The 18,310-nt window shown below is 37.5% G+C and overlaps 1 protein-coding gene across 2 annotated transcripts in view; it reads left to right on the plus strand.

The window, feature by feature from the left end:
• Nucleotides 1-18,310, plus strand: part of LOC107685626 (immunoglobulin superfamily member 21-like) — a 268,079-nt gene that overhangs the window by 180,578 nt on the left and 69,191 nt on the right. For both annotated transcript variants that reach the window (XM_016482274.1, XM_016482276.1), the window contains exons 3-4: nt 1,740-1,861; nt 9,034-9,152. In XM_016482274.1, coding sequence (XP_016337760.1) covers nt 1,740-1,861; nt 9,034-9,152 — 241 coding nt within the window. The remainder of the gene's footprint in view (nt 1-1,739; nt 1,862-9,033; nt 9,153-18,310) is intronic.

The following is an 18,310-nucleotide window of genomic DNA, read 5'->3' on the forward strand; positions in this document are numbered from 1 at the left end:
ATATTTTATATGAGTCACATTTAAGAACATGTCTCTGAAATGGTTTTCAAAACTGTCCTGGAGCAGCCCAGCACTCTCTCTCCCTCATCTAACACACCCGATTCAACTCGTTAACTTTAATGTTAGGTGGGATTAATCGCGATTAATTTCAGAAAAAAAATATAATTCATGACAAAAAATACTGATAATATATTTTAAATACATTTAATTAAACATACTTTAAAATGTATATTAGCAAATCAAAACAAAGCCAAAAAAGTACATTTATATTTACATTTCTATATGGGTTTTGAATATGTTGTCATATACATACATAGAGAGAGAGAGAATTTAATAAAATATTTCCTGATATATTTTGGCCCTTTTAATACCAATATTACTTGTAAATATTTTGAAATATATTTATATAGTTTGAATATATTGTCATCATTTCATTTTGTTCCTCTTTCTTTCTTTCAAAATCAAAATACATTTCAGCAAGAAATATAACATTTTTACACATTTTCTTTTACATCAACTTGTATAAACATGTACCCTGTATTTGCTTCACGAAAAATTAAGTTTCAACTCTGAGGTAAAGAAGCGGAAACAGACTTCCAAATGTAAACATAAAGAGTTGGTAGAGCTAGAAAATATTCTTAACCCACACAGTTTCATATATAAAAGGACTCTTGCTCCAGGTGTATTAAAATATATCAAATCATGTTGGAATTGCTCTGGAATAGCTCGCTGTTATTGTGAGTTTTCAGATATGCATTATGTAAACATTATCCTATACGCTTGTTTATCCACTATATTCATTTTGCCCATAATTCGTTTCTAAAGAGAATTTGAGCAGTTATGAATCATTGTGTGTTGTAGTGGCTGCAGGCATTTAGTGTGAATCTCAAGAGGAATAGAGGTTATTGTGGCCATCCTACACTCATTTGTGAGGGCAGCGTGAATTGTTTGTTCAAATCAAACCAATTTAACATTGTCCTCGTGGCACTGTTGTTCCCCACACAGAGGAAAACCAATCCCAAATCCACCTAAGACTGATTTACAGCGCCGGGGGACCAGATTAAGAGGCTGTAGATAGCATCTCAAGTGTTCGCCGAAAGAAAGACACCTGTCCCGCCAACAATTCCAATGCTTCAAAAGCAGGCATTAACACGTCTATTAAAATCTGTCACCCCTCTTTCTCCTTCTTCTTTCTGTGCACTGAAGAGAAATTGCAGTCATTCAAATGCTAAGCGACTTTCTCTCCCCTGTGGATATTAACGCAAATAGAGCCACGCTCCATCATTTGCCAGGAACGTCAGGGAGGGGAAAAAGATGCAAAATGAGCCAATGCTGCTGCGAATATCCCTCACCTCTGCATTATCTCTTCACATTCCATTACCTTTCCTGTGCCGCAGACCAACAAAATGCAGCAAAAACGTCAGTCATCATTAGATCGCTGCCTTATAGTGCACTAAATTCCTAATGCTACACGTGTAAGTGTCTCGCTGATTTCATCATGCTCGGCAGGTTTCCGAGAGCTCATTTAAATTCATCTCTTCACGAGCTCTTAAATAATATACCAATAATAACTCTAAACAGATCAATGGAATCATTTTAAAGTGTGAGCACTAACTTTGCCTGTGGGCATCGAGCTCTTGTACTGTCTCATCTCATTATTTATGTATGGGGTCTATGGAATATCCACTTCATTATAAGACACATCTTTTTATTAATGTTTTATTCTTATTTCTCAACAGGTTACTGACGGAGGCACTATTAAGCAGAAGATTTTTACGTACGATGCTATGTTCAATACGAATTACTCCCATATGGAGGATTACCGGAGACGGGAAGACCTGGTGTATCAATCAACAGTCCGGTAAGAGCCGTTAGCTGTTATTTGATTTGGCACAAAGTAGAATATTTATGTGACCTGATCACTGGAAGTGCTAACTTTTATTCATATGACATTGGACTCTGATGATTATATGGACAGTATGACTTTTAGGCTGACATGCAACATTTGTGTTCATTTCCTGTTGGTTTTCTACATTACTATAAAGAGAAATGCCTTGGGTTCGTTCTGCATTAACTCTCTTATGGGTGCATCAGAAGGGCATCTTTGTTGATGTGTTTCACTGTTTTTTCAGAGTCTTGCGTCATGAGCGCTGCATTTTTAAAACACTTTGTCATGTTAAAATTAAATCAATGTTCAGTTCTGCACATTAATGTAATTTTTTTAACAATTGACCAATCAGACCGGGATTAGAATCTCAAGTGTATTCTGTTTAATTATGTTGTGCTTCATCTAGTGGTTCTGTGGTTCCTGCGTATACTGGCCCCTCGAAGGCTTAAAAAAGTTAGACTCTTTAAGTAAAATATGACCTGATTAAGAAACTTTGCCTCGCTCTCCAATACTTCCTGGTATTTTCACCCACTGAGCCCCAAGCCAAGCTTTTCTTTTGGGCCCTCAGTTGCAATTTCCCTGCTCCCCATTCAGGAAGCATCATCTTTAGCCTTCCCTTTCCAAACATCTGCTTTAGTGTTTCACCGCTGAGGAACAGACGTGTTTCCCAAGCCATCCCTAATACCTGAGGCTCAGCTTCAGGCAGAAAAGCAAAAGCAAGCCCCAGAAATACTTTCTCATATCTGTTCTGCTCCTCACCAAAACATACAAGTTTTTTGTCAAACCAAAAGCTGGTACAAACTATTAGATGAAGAGCAGAGAAAGGAAGGTTTTGATTACTAGTTCAACCTGCTGCAAGACTAGCTGCACTCTCTACATCGAAGATATGTGCACATGTGCATCAAGTCAAGCAGAGTTTTTCAGGTAACAGGCTACAATACCTCCTTGCTTTGCCTGGAAAGTGGTACAGTGTATGCTGTGTACACAGAAACAAACACTCCTACCCAGCAGGAAGTAAATTGATTGTCACACTGTAAGCAGCAGTATGGATCACCTGTATTGACCTCGCAGTCTCACATAGTGCTCGGGAAGGAAGATGGCAACTGCAGAGACCATCAAACTCCATGTGCAGTCGCGTAAGTATAAACGCATAGTTTCACACTGGGAAAAAAAAATCTTAAACAGTGATTTGTTTTCAAGTAAAATATCTAGTAAAATATATATAGTCCAGATGCACTTACTGCATGCAACTACATAGGCAAAGTTTTCACAGTGTAATGTGAAAATCCAGGTCAACTCAATGGCCCAGCTAGCCAGACAGTAAGATAGGCTAACAGATGATGGATGGATGGAATAGTAATTTAAAAAACTAATTTTTGCAGCACAGACACTTCCATGACACACAAACATACACACTTCTCAAATCCTTTCCCCAGTAGTCTCTGACACAGCATTCTGTGGGAGATCCAGAGCGCCCAGACAGGATATTTCACAGGTATTATCTCTCATTTTCATTCCAGAGTGGCAAGAAGCCACATCAGTAGGCCTTGCCACTCTAATTCAGTTCTCAGCTTTTCGCCTCTAAATTAATGCACAAGAAAGGATCTTCCTAGAATCGAAAACGGAGAGATAGACATGTCTGCCTCTAGCTGTGCCATAAAAGTTGACTTGTTTTCACAGCACTACTTCATCTGTCTGCATGCTGCTCTAAAGTATGCATCTCGTCTCTTGGAGTATTGGAGGATAATAAAAAAAGCTTTTGTTTTTCCATTTTGAACAGCTATTTTCTGGTGATTTTCCAGTCCCATCGCAGTCTTACATGACAGTTTGAATTCCCTGAAAACTCAACACCACACAAGGTGTCAAATGAGACATTATTAATGTGCAAATTGAAATTCGGTGTCTCTTCTAAACTTTCCCCTCAAAACCCCCCCTTAAGGAGACTACGTTGTTGAAGGTGTTAAAAATGTATTATGTCCATTTTAATATTTAATATGTCATAATGTTAGTTTTTTTCTTATTCTTCACTAACTTCTCCTTAGCTGCCAGTATATTAAGAGGGAAATTTTGAGCTTTTGAGGAAATTTTTGTCCACAGGACCCTCCCCTTCCTCTCCGACCTAGCCCTCTTCTCTCATTACCATGGACACCTCAATTCTCTACTTGTTCCTATGAGACCCAACTGCTCTTAGCAGAACATTCGGCTTTATACTCCAAAACAAAAGCACTTACGCCCACCAGGCCCTCCAGGGCCCTTCAGGAGAAGCCCGTTCTTCGATAAAAGCCCCTGATTATCACGCACATCTATCAGATTTTTTCATGACTCTTCACCGAAACGCGACAACAGTGTTAAAAGAGAGAGATGAAATATGCTGTGTGTCATTGAGGCATGTGATGTCTCTTTTAAGTCTGGAAGTGAGGATACTTGTGTAGTGGAGCAGCACTGATTGTTGTGTTCATGCCAATTGCATGAACGAATGTTTCGTTTTCAAATGTGGGATTTGGGTGTGACTATGCAATCTACAAATGTTACATTTTAGCATCTCTAATGCCTTTAAAGTGAGAAATGTGCATGCACCTTTCATATAAACCAACCGTTTTTTTTATTTTCTAAACTTATATTTATATTTTTTTAAATCATATTTATAATCAAAAGCCAGGCCATTTTATTATAGTCAGCCTTTCCAATGAGTATATTTACAACCATGACCTTACAATGCTGTTTTTGTACATCTTACTTTTTTTTTTTTTTTTTTTTTTTTAGCGGTTTTGTTACCTTAAATTAAATTTTTTATTTTATTTTATTCACGTTGTAAGCCCTTTGAAAGATTGCAGAAGCACCCTAATGGCATTTAAATTGTTAAAGATTGTTTTGTTTTGCCCATTTGAAAGTTTGGAAATGCCCCCTAGTGTCATTATAATTCAGTTAAAATTTTTATTATTTCATTTTTTTTTTAATTATTTAATTTGATTCATCTTGCAGCCCTCTTGTTTGCCACCAGTGGCATTTATTTATTTATTTATTTATTTATTTATTTTCAGGCCCCTTTGAATGTCTGCAGAGCCCCTCAGTGGCATTTTCACTGAAAAAAATGTTGTTTTGTTTTGTTTTGCAGCCCATTCAATTCCTTTAAATTTTGTATTATTTTATTTTATATTTTTTAGCTTGAATGAGCTTCACTCATAAAACAAATAATTTTTTTTTTTTTGTAAATAGTTTACAAATCTATTCATGCGTAAATTGCCCCATTGAATGGAATTGGTTTGTGAACCATTTTTAACTGATGTTCAAGGCCCAATGAGTGAATGTACGAGTGAAAGATCACCTCAGTTGACCTATGTGTTTGATGACTCATGAAAACATGAGCTATTGCGAATATTCCAACTCCATAAATTCAGCCTCGGACGTATTCTAACATCATACGCCCACAGCCAATAAGAACAGGCCTTAACTGAGAAATTCATGGCACATTTCTGTAATTACAAAATGCTATATTCCTGCCAGCAAGTGCTCTGTCCCTCTCAGCACAGACACACACACACACACACACTTACACATGCTGTAGAGTGGCAGGACCTGACTAGGAAAATCCCTTCTTGCCTCAGTGTGATTTAGTGCTAATCGGCTTTTTATTACTCTCTGATTAACAATCCATCTACATTTTTAGAGCACAGTGAAAGAGAGAGAGAGAATATAGAGAAGGTGAGAGTGAGAAAGACTATGAAGAAGCTGGAGTTTCAGTCCCATTGAGGTTATTTTGAAGAACTGAATATCAGAGCGAGCCAGAATATTGTGCAACATCGCCAGCATTTCAGCAATCCAAAGAGGAAGTATGCAACAAAGGGGAGTGAATGAGCGAATAAGACACAGAGATTGTCGAAAGGCATAAAGGAGGAGGGGTGGAGAGGTAAGAGGCTGAGAGAGACAGGAACTGAGAAATGTGCTGGCCGGGGTTCAGAGACCCGGGCAGTAAAGCTCATCCAGAGAGAGGACACTTGTAGGGTGGAACGTGAGACCAATGCCAATGTACAAAGCTGGAGCCAAACCTCTCATCCAATTATCACGGTCCGTGCATGTCAAGCAGCCCTGGAAGTAAGAGGCGAAAAAAAAGAAACCTAACAAAAACAGCAATAAAAACTCTAAAAACTGCCAATAGACAAGGTTAAAATGATAGACATCTGTGAAGAGAAATGGCAGAGTGGTTTTATTTACAAACGCTGCTTTGTTGCCATCGCCATGATGGTGAACGCACTGCAATTAACTCTGGCTGTGTTACTACTCATCAAGTCTAAGTGAGCTATCTGAGGTGCAGGGGGAAAGAAAGCTGCGGCGGGGAGGGGTGGAGGAGTACATGAAAGGAATGCTTATGCGCTTGTGCTTGTGCTGAGAATTCACCCACTGCCCTCATTCAATATAATAAATGAGCTTGGTTTCAGTCAATTTCTGCTTGTTTTAAAGGGGCTGAGCAGCAGGACATTGTCGACTGGTCCCGAGCACACGAAGATGCTGTTGGGATTGTTAAAGGATCACTTGACTGAAGCGAAGACAGAGAGGCTGAGATTTTTTCATCATCATTATTTTTCATGAGACTTTTAGAAAATTGTGATATCCAGAACTTGGAACATGGGCTCAAACGATTTGCAAACAAAAAAGGACCAGAAGTGTTTTAAAATAAAATACACTATACCATTTAAAAGTTTGGGTCAGTTTTTTATTTATTTTTTATTTGGCAAGGATGCATTAAATTGATCAAAAATGTATGACGGTTTCCACAAAAAATAATAGGAAATGTTTCTTAAACAGAAAATCAGCATATTATTTCTGAAGGATCATGTGACACTGAAGACTATATATTGTAGTTAGTAATGGCTACAGAAAATTCAGCTGTGACATCACAAGAATTACATTTTAAAATATATTAAAGTATGAAAGTTATTTTAAATTGAAATAATATTGTAATAATACAAGTTCAAGATGTATTTCTGAAACAAATCAGAATATCTTATGCAATTTTGCTTTTCATGTAAGTGCACTCTATTAAAAAAAATATATTTTTTGTAGCATAGAGCTCACAACTAGGCATCATTATATATCATATATACTGTATGTCATCAATAACCATTTTTAAACAGCCAGTGTAGTTATAAATATAGCCTCTTATTTGTTTTATTGGGTGTCCTGAGAGAGAAGATGCAAAGAAAAAGGAACAGAATGAAATAGGGAAAAGCTACAAAAATGGACCACAGGGTCGAGCATCTGAGTATCCCAATCAGCCATCGTCAGCAGTCTACCCCCCTCTGTGGGGCTCCAGGGACAGCAGAAATGGACGGATGTAGTAAGGCATTATGGGAATATGTTGAGCCAGCAGACCGACAACTGTTTTCTTAGGCAGTGGTCTCTCTTTTCCTTGGCCTGGCACATTGCTATGACTGCACACCCAGATGCTTCAGCTTCACTGCAGTCTCTTGTCTTCTACAGAAGGCCAGGAAGGACAATTGTCTTCGATTTTGATCTGCTGCCTGCAGCTGAAAATCTCACTTTGATTTGAATTGTAGTCCATGTTCAGAATACAGAATGAAGCCTTTGACTCTTTGGCCTGTGTTTCAATAAAACACTTCTTTTGTATACTTTATCATTTCCTTTGGAGTTGTGTAGAGATGTGCTATTACTTTTCTAAGCAACTGGTTTTTCAAAAAAAGATTTTCACCTTGCAGATGATCAAAAAGACAAAAAAAATAGGCCTTAGTTTACACTGAAGGAGGAATTTGAACCATATTTAGAGTTCAGATTGTCACTGAAGGTCATTGAGAATGTCACTAAATAACTGTTTCGAAACCACCCAGAACCTCCTAGCATCATGACAATGTGTTTTACATGGGTAAACCCTGCGTGGATTTGCTTTAAAAAAGTTAGAATCTAGTTTCAGGATCCATTTTTCTGTCATGGGAGCTTGACGCAAGCTCCCATAATCATATTCAGTCTTAAAGGAACACGCCACTACTTTTGAAAATAGGCTCATTTTCCAACTCCCCTAGAATTAAACGGTTGAGTTTTACCGTTTTTTAATCCATTCAGCCGATCTCCGGGTCTGGCGGTAGCACTTTTAGCTGCAGCTTAGCATAGATCATTGAATCTGATTAGACCGTTAGCATCTCGCTCAAAAATGACCAAAGAGTTTCGATATTTTTCCTTTTTAAAACTTGACTCTTCTGTAGTTACATCGTGTACTAAGACCGACGGAAAATGAAAAGTTGTGATTTTCTAGGCCAATATGGCTAGGAACTATACTCTCATTCTGGCGTAATAATCAAGGAACTTTGCTGCCGTACCATGGGTGCAGCAGGCACAATGATATTACGCAGCGCCTGAAAATAGGCTAACTTCCGTCAACATAACCAATGTGACCACCTGCTTGCACAGGGAGCGTGCTGGGGACTATTTTCAGACTTTATTATATTTATTTATTTATGTATTTTCAGTACACGATGTAACTACAGAAGAGTCAAGTTTTAAATAGGAAAAATATCGAAACTCTTTGGTCATTTTTGAGCGAGATGCTAACGGTCTAATCAGATTCAATGATCTATGCTAAGCTACAGCAAAAAGGGCTATCGCCAGACCCGGAGATTGGCTGAATGGATTCGAAAACGGTAAAACTCAACTGTTTAACTCTAGGGGAGTTGGAAAATGAGCCCATTTTCAAAAATCGTGGAGTGTTCCTTTAAGCCTTATTTGGACGGTAATTGTTTGTCATGGGGACCTAAAAGATTTTCAAAATTTATAGGGGTTAGTCTAATTTTATTGCCGTCCGAATCCAGAATGCCAGTGTTTTCGCCCACCACCCGGGTAAAAATCCTCGGTCTAATTACCTACTGTTTTTGACAAACACCAAGGTCGTGTGTTAATTTAATTGCGTCCAAATCCACATCTTTACAAGAAGAAATCTATTCGAAATTCAGTGTTTAAATCCTTTTTGACCACTGCCGAACACCGTACGGTAACTGTTGCACTTCATGAGTTTTATCACTGAGGTGCCATGTAAATTTATTTTTACAGACGTCCACATGAGAAACAATTACCGTCCGAATAGGGCTTTAGAATCACTGAAAATATCTTAGTTAATAAACTTTTGATCTTTTTCACAGGCTTCCAGAGGTCCGGATCTCAGACAACGGACCTTATGAATGCCATGTAGGAATTTATGACCGAGCGACACGGGAGAAGGTCGTCCTGGCATCAGGGAACGTCTTGCTTACGGTCATGTGTGAGTAAAAATGCACTGCTGAAATGTTCCGTTCTGTATTTTCTCTCCATCAGGCTTGTGGAACAGCAATCACTAATTTGAAACCATCTTCAAACAAGAGGATGTAACTCTATAGTATATTCAAGATTAAGTGGACCATAATTTGCTCAGATCGACTTTTGGCATTATGTAGTTGAGAGGAAAGTGGCGGTGTTGCACGCAAGAGCTGACCAACAATCTTTTTTATTGTCCTTTAACTCGTTGCCTGAGGTTTTGAAGTGCTTCCTGAGAGAAGGTGAGAGGTGAGAAGGTGAGTGAATCCTGTGTTTGTTATTTGGAAGTCTGCCGTATTTTCTCTGTTAGAGCTTGGCAAGTTGGGCCAGAATGGGCTGATCATTAAGGCTGACTGTCTCCATGTGATAAGGACCTTTGAATGGGAGGTAGAGTAGCGTCTGAGTGTGTGTTTGTGTGTAATTCATAACACTTCACTTTGAACTTCCCCACTCGCTGCTTATATTCATGCTGTGCTGCAAAGCATCATTTGGGAAACTCTGAGGCGATGAAAATGCAAAGATTACAAAGAGCACTGATTTGCTTTTAATCGTTGTATGCATGTTCCCATCTCTCTCTTTTTTTTTTGGTAACAGTTTATAAGAGCTTCCCAAATTTCATAAATAAGGCATAAACAAACATTATTAGAACATTATCTAATGCTTTGCAGATCATAATTGTACAGTGAAATAATTTAAAATGTAAAATAACACATGGGGGTTCATGAGTTGAAAAGCTAATAATTAATTACTGTATATCAAATATTAAGATAAATAAATGGGGCTGTACAATAATTGTGATATAGCTTTGTGCTATTATCAAATCAAAGGCTGCAATTGAATTAAATAACTGTATAGTTTAATTTTATTGTTATAATTATCAAATATTTCTTTTTATTTTACAGTACAATTGCAGTTTCCAACAGTAATATATTTCTAATTAGTTAAAACATTATTTTATAATTAGAGTTAAAACATACTATAAATAATAATATTAATTATTATTATTTTTAGCAACATCAGAGAACCATGAACATACGAATGTGTTGTTAAATTATTTAAATAATAACTTAAAGGGGTCCTATTATGCTTTTTCACTTTTTTAATTTTAGTCAGTGTGTAGTGTGTATGTTTGGGCATAAAAAAGATCTAGAAAGTTACAAATCTCAAAGTCCACTCCAAAGGGAGATATTTCGTTTTTTAAAAATCCCTTTTCAAGAACTACAACGAACAGCTCGTTTGGACTACAGCGTTGGTTTCCGGGCTTTGTGATATCACAAAGCGGCCCATTAGAATATCATTAAAAATAATAAGCCGGAACTAATCGAGCCATTTGTGCCAGGCTGGGGAGAAAGGTATTTTAATAATGTAAATTATGTGAAAAATAATGCGTTTTTCGAACCACCAAGCATGAGAGCATGTTCTAGTACACCCCCAAAACAAAATCAAGACTTTGTAAAAGAGCATAATAGGACCCCTTTAATACCCATCGGTTACTTAGATATTTTACATGTAAGTGGTTCAGCTGACAAAAAAAAAATAATAATAATTAGTAAGTGTTCCCATTTATTTATTTAATGTTCAGATGACTGGCTTTTTAGATAGAGCTCATTAGCAATTCTCTCTATCACCAAATCAGACGCCACAAAGGGATTATTTATTAGTGTGCTGTTATGATTGATGCTTGAAGGTGTACCCTTTCATCTGTTGCTTTCCATCTGAAACGAGGACCCCAGACACTTATTTACACTCTACACTCCTCTTTTGGCCATTAGCCAGATGCTAACCTAATGACAGCCGGCCTATCTGAGTATGTCATGGTTCGTCCACCGGTCTGAGATTTTTAATTTTTCAGCCCATCGTTAAATTGAACAAATAAGAAAGTGTGTGGTCCTCAGGCTGATAGTTCTATCCTGGAATGCTGCTGAGCACTCTGATAAGACAGACTGGAAGTCGGTGAAAAGCCCTAGAAGGGCTAATGTGAATAAACATGTCTCTCAATAAAGAACGCCACTTCCAGCCCCTTCAGCTGGAGAACACAACCCAGTATGAACGAATTACACTGCCCATTGGAAGCTTTGTCGATGGTAGCGTTGATGTTAATGGGCTGCTCTTTATCAATACGAGATGTTTTCCAATTGCTTAGGAATCAAAGGAAAGTGTGTGTGCCTCGTCTAGCTGACACTCGTAAATCCCTACACCTCTACAGGGGAAGAACGATAGCCTCTAGCATTGTGGCTAATTGCCATCTAAGCTGAAACAGAATTATTCATAATCTATTAGTGTGGCAAGTTCACCGGGTAGAGGAGAGAAAAAAAATAAAACATGACGAGTGAGAGAATGAAAATGAGTCAAAAAAGTTCATTAATAGGAAGTCTTGCACAGATGGTATTTTAATTTGCTAAAGGACGTCATAAATAAGAATGTCCGTTTTAATTAATTTTTGCCTAGAAATCCAATCATTTGCTTTTTAAGCCTAAACTTCGAATTATTGGGGTCTCTGAGACTCGCCTTCATGCGATTTGAAAACTATGGTGACTCTACCATGAACTTCAACTTTAGAAATGGTTTATTTGGAGGGCAGTGTGATCAAGCATTGACTTGTGAGAATTGTAGTCGAACTAAAGCTGGGTTTGATTGTCATACAGTATTAGCATACTGGACACTTCAGTTTTGAGGCAAATGCTTAGTGTACATATACAGCCAATCGCATAGCCTTTCAAAGTATACTCCATTGATAGCATGTGAACACAGGTGCTTGACACATGTACACTAGAAAGTTTCATCCTTGCCCAGTGTTATTTACTTGACAAATAACTTCTTTGATGAAGTGGTCCATGGTCAACAGAAAATATACAAAAATAGGTTTAATTCCTGTTCGAGACAATAGCCTTACATGAAAATTTGCTAATCGAATAGCACTGAATTTTGCGAACATGGCAAAATTAGCTTAATTTACATAGAAAATGTGGCGTTTTTGCTTTGAAAAGAATGACAGTGATTTCATTCAAATTCTCACAGCACTGATCTGGTGTATTTTGCACCTGGTTAAACTGTTTTGCAGGTGTTTAGCAGATAAGGGTTTTACAGGAAAATATTGTTTAATGATTCGCTCCTGTGTGTATGTGGGAAATCATTGGCAAAGGTCACAGGAAAGTGACAAAACACATGTATGCAGCCGTACATAGCTGCTTAGTTTGATGGTATCTTTTCATAAAACCGCTTTCGTGACCTTTCTGTGATATACAAGGGAAATTAGCATTTCCCCTTTTAGTCAGTGTTGAAAATGTGCACTGTTCTCTCACTGCTAATGTTTGTCCTGTCATTCGCAGCTACGGGGCCATCGATTGCCTTATCATCGACAAACAGAGATGTCCTCATCTCATTATAATGATGATGTTTGTTCTTGCTCATTTCATAATAAGTCTGGTCCACATATCTCCAACTGCATTTGGCAACACAGCACAGGCTGACAGGCCCCCAATGTCAGCTTTTACTTGTGTATTCTTGCTATGTATTTATTTGAAATTGATGCATATAATTCCTTTCTTGAGGCTAAACAGTATGTTAAACTGCAGCACTTAAAGTAGCATTTAATACCAGAAGAGATGACCTTAGACAAACCTGTGAAGCAAGTCAGCTGAGCAATTAATTAGTTAAATTAAATGCTATATTCATTAAAAGTAGTCCCGCTGGCTGTAAAGGCTTAAAGTTGAAAAGGCTCAGCTGAATTAAGCATAATTAATTTATTTTGTCCACTACCACCTTTTAATTGTCATGAAGCAAATTTAATGAACCAAGTATAATTGAGAAGAAGACAATGTAGCCAACTAAAAGGGTTAGTAAAGTGTGCTTCGGGTTACATATTAGGAAAAAAATATGTATAACTGGCTATATATTGTCAAAATCTGGAGTATACACTAGTGTTAAGTAACATTGCAGGTCAAAGACGACTTAAACGGTACAGACACCATCTGTGCACTGTAACAAATTAGACTGAATATAGGATTTAACAGAAATGTGTTGTATTAAAAGGACAGTTTGCCCAAAAAAATGCAAATTCTTCATTCACACTTGTGTTTTTCCAAACCGATACAAATTTCGCAGAGCAAATAAGAATATCATTTGAAAAATTTATTTTTCGTCAGTGGGGTTCAGTTGTACAGTAGGATCCCACTGATGGTTCTTATATGGAGAAAACACTTGAGACATTTTTCAAAATGTCATATTTTGTAAGTCTGCAGAAGTGAGCACTGGAGTGAATTTGTGCATTTCACTGTTACTAGTAGGCAGTAAACAGTTTTATGTAAGAAACATGTTTGTTAAAGGGGTCATATGATGCTTTTTTAAAGATCATTATTTTGTGTATTTGGTGTAACAGAATATGTTGACATGCTTTAATGTTCTAAAAACACATTATTTTTCACTTTCTGCTGATCATGACAGCAGTAATTCATCAAATGATGAAGAAGCAGCAGCACACTTTCTGTATTTTATGAGCCGACTCAGAAGCGATGCTGTACAAACTTAGCATAGTAGGCTAAGTTGTGGTGACTTATTTCATACTCTAGCACTCCGGTCTGCAAGATGGAGATTGGGGGGTGCAAATTGTGTCGAGCACCAATTTTCTGGGTGTTACCTGATTTACATAATTCCTTTAGTGAACCGTGCATTTAAACAGCACAGACAGTACCTAAAAACAAACAACACTATCAAACACTATCAAACAACACTATCAATGCGCACTATCAATGCGCAACTCATTCTTAGTGAATTTCCCCCTATAGGGCACAAAGGCAATCAAGGCTCAAGGATCATCTCTTGCTAATTCAAGCCTTTAGGTTACCAATAAAGATGTCTAACCAGTGGGACGAGGCTACACTGTTAGCAAACAGGTCTTTAGAAAGGAAATTGTATATACAAACTGATTTAGCTTTTCAGTACAGTTTAGCAAAGACTGTAAAATATTCAAAGCACCAAACCCAGTTAGTTAGACCACCTCGCCCAAAAAAAAATCTCTATAAAATATTCAAAGCACCAAACCCACTTAGACCAGCTCACCCGAAAACATCTCTATACCTGTGTTGACTTTGTGTTCACATCACGTAAGTGTGCAAATACTTTGTTTTAACCTTCGCAAAGTGCAAGGAGGTAATTGAAAGGACATCCTTCACAAGACGTGAGGGCCCTATATTTATATACACATTCAAAAAAGGGAAAACGAGAGAGCTGGAAGCAAAGAGAACAATGAGCCGTGGGGTGCTTGGGGAGCAATTACTCCTTCATCCCATAAACTGGTATTCACTTCAATTACGGTGCCCAACTTTAATCAAGCAGTGTGTGTGTGTATATACATATATATATATATATATATATATATATATATATATATATAAAAACGTTCAGCTTTTATAAATGGAGGAATTAATGACACCTTGCTGCAGCACGGGTTGATGGATAGCTGTAGATAGCATTTGTGTGTGTGTGTGTACGCACAGTGATCCTCATATGTTTGGGCATAGACCAAGAGACTCAGGCTTTGTCCTGAGACCATGGAAGGATGTCTGTGCCAAAGGCCAGGATATTGCTCTTGAGGACCTTGTATTCATCATATCCATCCACGAGCAGGCATAATGTACACAAGGTTACCATGGGGCTCCAGTCTTCTATCTTCATCTGGCCTCTAAGCAAAACTTATTATTCTAAATCCATGTGCTTCAATGTTCCCCGTTTCCTTGAAAGGCCGCCGGGTCAACCTCCTGCCATTGGTTCTTTGATGGTGGAAGGATCTTTTTTCCAGTTGTTTTGCCAGCTTAGCAGGAGTCTCATTGAAAAGAAAAACAGATGAATTATTAAATCCGTCTGAGGGAGAACAAACACAAAAAAACAGGAGTGATAATCATAGGGAAAATAAACAACCATCAACTTTTCGAAAGTTTTCCAAACTAACTCTTACCTGTGCTTTCCTTTAAACAAAAGATTTTGTGGTCTGTTCTTGTTTCCTTTCAAGTTTGACCCGTGTTTGGTGCCTTGTCAGTTCAAAGCCTCTGAAATAGTGAAGAGGTGAGCTTTAATAATTTGTGCTGTTGCTACACTATGACCTGTCACCTTTCCCAGTCCACGTAGATCATTTGGCTTTTGTGTTGCTGAGAGAAAGCGTGAGGAGAACTGAGCGGTATAAACATCAGCTGCGAGTCACATCATGAGAGTCCTCGCTCCTGAGAATAGACAATTAATATATCTTCACTCGCATACAGTACAAGTAGTGGATATTTTTGTAGAGAGCGGACGAAGTTGTAGCAGACTTCAGCAATAACTCTATCTCTTGCTTCCTGTATAGTAGATTAGTTTCTGTGTAGTCGTTGTTCACCAGAAACATAAAGATAATGTTATTTATGGAATAAAATAAGAAAGCTGTTTGGAATTTACAGTGACTGGATATTTTATTTAATTGATTTAATTGATCTGTATCAGCAGATGTTGGATATTTAATTGTTTAAATATGCTAATTTCCTATTTTTATGTTTAGATTACCTATATCATAATTTAATGGTCATTTAAAGTGCCTGAATATCAGTCAAAAAGGATAATCTAGAGATTGTTTTATTTATTTGTATCTGTATTGTATTTGTATTTAAATGTGCTAATGTCCTCTTTTTTATATATTGTTAGATTACCTTTCATTTAGCGCTCACTTAAAGTGTATCTTTTAAAACACTATTAATTTAATGACACTTTAATCTTTAGCAAATCTCTCTCTCTATCTCTCTCTCTCTCTCTCTCTTTATATATTTTCCAACCATCTGTTCCATGTAAATCTGATTTGTTTTTGTTTTTAGTTTAGTTTAGTTTTTTTCACGTTAAATTTAATGACAAAATTGTGTAGCCCCGCCCACAGTACCGTTTCATTGGTCCAAATTTCTGCTCCACTTAATTGTAAATTGTACACAAATCGTCTACTAATTGGCTGTCATCGTGTCACATTGCACAGTTTAGCATTCATTGTGAACAAATAAATTGAAAACTCATCACATCTGGTTACACCTGGTTAGGAAACAATGTAAACCCTCTTTGCTTTTGAAGGCCAGAGGTATTAATTGACCTTTGCCCATCAAGGGCAGAATGAACCTGGGGAGTGTTCAGTAGCCATTATCCACCTGGCAGTGTGACTGTATGAAGTAATGTCAAACCCTCTTTCTGTTTTAATTAGAAGATGATTCATTAACCCCTGATTACAGCACTATATGGGGGAAGTCGTGGCCTAATGGTTTGAGAGTCGGACTCGTAACCCAAAGGTTGCGGGTTCGAGTCTCATACCGGCAGGGATTTTATGTGGGGGCAGTGAATGTACAGCGCTCTCTCCTACCTTCAATACCACGACTGAGGTGCCCTTAAACAAGGCACCGAGCCCCCAACTGCTCCCCGGGCACCGCAGCAAAAATGGCTGCCCACTGCTCCGGGTGTGTGTTCACGGTGTGTGTGTTCACTTCTACTTTGGATGGGTTAAATGCAGAGCACTAATTCCAAGTATGGATCACCATACTTGGCCACATGTCACTTCACTATAGAGAGGTTTGCATGTCAAATTATTGTTTTACAGTGTTTTCATGCCTTGTAGTAGTTGAAAACAACTAAAAATGTGCACCTGTTATAGAGCACTATAGAGGTGCATCTGTACATTTTACGCCATGACTGCATTTCATCCAATGGACAGTAAACAGCAGATAGCAGCACTTACAACCAAACAAAGTGAAGTAAGGGCTGCTACATGGGCTCTATTCTATGGGTTTTGTTTATACCTGAATGCCCATCTAACATACAAGAAAACAATTCAAATCAAGTGCAAAATTTCATGACAAAGTTTGGAAATCATCCCCTCGACAAGCACAACAGCTTAATGAGCATTAATAACACAAGCGTGTATAATGGGCCAGCAGGCCCTGAAGTGCTCGCAGATGTCAGAGCAACTCTGCACTTTTCTGGTTTTGGTCCCTGTGTCATTTTATGCCGTGTATTCAAAGTGTTCACTTGACTTCTCACTTTAAGTAGAGTCAAAGGAATGACACACTGCGTTTGCTCTCCTATGCTGCGCTATTGTTTAGCAGATTACATTAGGAGTGAGTGTGCAATGCCTGCCGTGGATCTGCTATTATTTTCCCTGTGTGAACCGAGAGTTGTTTATTAGAGCCTGGGTGAATGCACTCCTGCGGAGGATTGGTTATTGCTCAGCAAATGATGCCCAGGGTGGTCAAGCCATGTGACCAATAATGTGCACTTGGATTTGATCAGAATAGGACTTTTGAAGGGGTCATTTCATTATTCTGTAACCGTGTGAGTCATCTGGGTAAAATGTGTTTTAGAAAATTACAGCTGCTGCCATCCACAGCAGGAAGAACTTGAGTTTTGTTGCAAAATATTAGAAGTAACAGTTTCGCACATTTTATAGCCTTCACTGAACTTTAGGCCATCACTGCATGCATGCAAGCTAAAACTAGCCATTTATTTTTTTATAGACAAAGAAACTGAAAAGCTTTACTAACTAATTCAGTAATGGAAATTCGGTTTACTTGGGCTTCCAGGCTGTGACTGAAATTGTCACAGATATGATTCACTATTTGTTGTAGCCATTAAAGAAAATTAATTTAGTTTAGTATTTATGTCAAAAAATATTTATTTAATATTCAGTATAATTAATGTGTTTTGGTTTTTATGAAAATAGATGGGAAGTACAACAGAATGTTAGAAGACTTGGAGTGGGTTAAATACAATTTTTGACCACTTCATTTAATATTATTTTATTTAGAAAACTTTTCTTCAGAGTGAATTTCGTTTGGTATTAATTTTAGTTAAATTTGAATCAGTTTATCATCCATTCTTCTCATTGGAAAAATAAACATAATTTATCAACTTGAGTTCATAAGCAATCGCGTGTTTTTTTGGTAACTACAGTAAGATTTAATTAGTTAATGGGCTGAGTATTGTGAACTAACATTGAACAGTACTTAATACAGCATTTATTAATGTAGGTTCATTTTAATTTTGACTTGTGCTAATACATTTTCCCCCACAAACATACATACATATATATATATATATATATATATATATATATATATATATAAATATATT

This window comes from Sinocyclocheilus anshuiensis, unplaced genomic scaffold (assembly GCF_001515605.1).
Source record: "Sinocyclocheilus anshuiensis isolate Anshui unplaced genomic scaffold, SAMN03320099.WGS_v1.1 scaffold257, whole genome shotgun sequence".
NCBI classification, from domain to species: Eukaryota; Metazoa; Chordata; class Actinopteri; order Cypriniformes; family Cyprinidae; genus Sinocyclocheilus; species Sinocyclocheilus anshuiensis.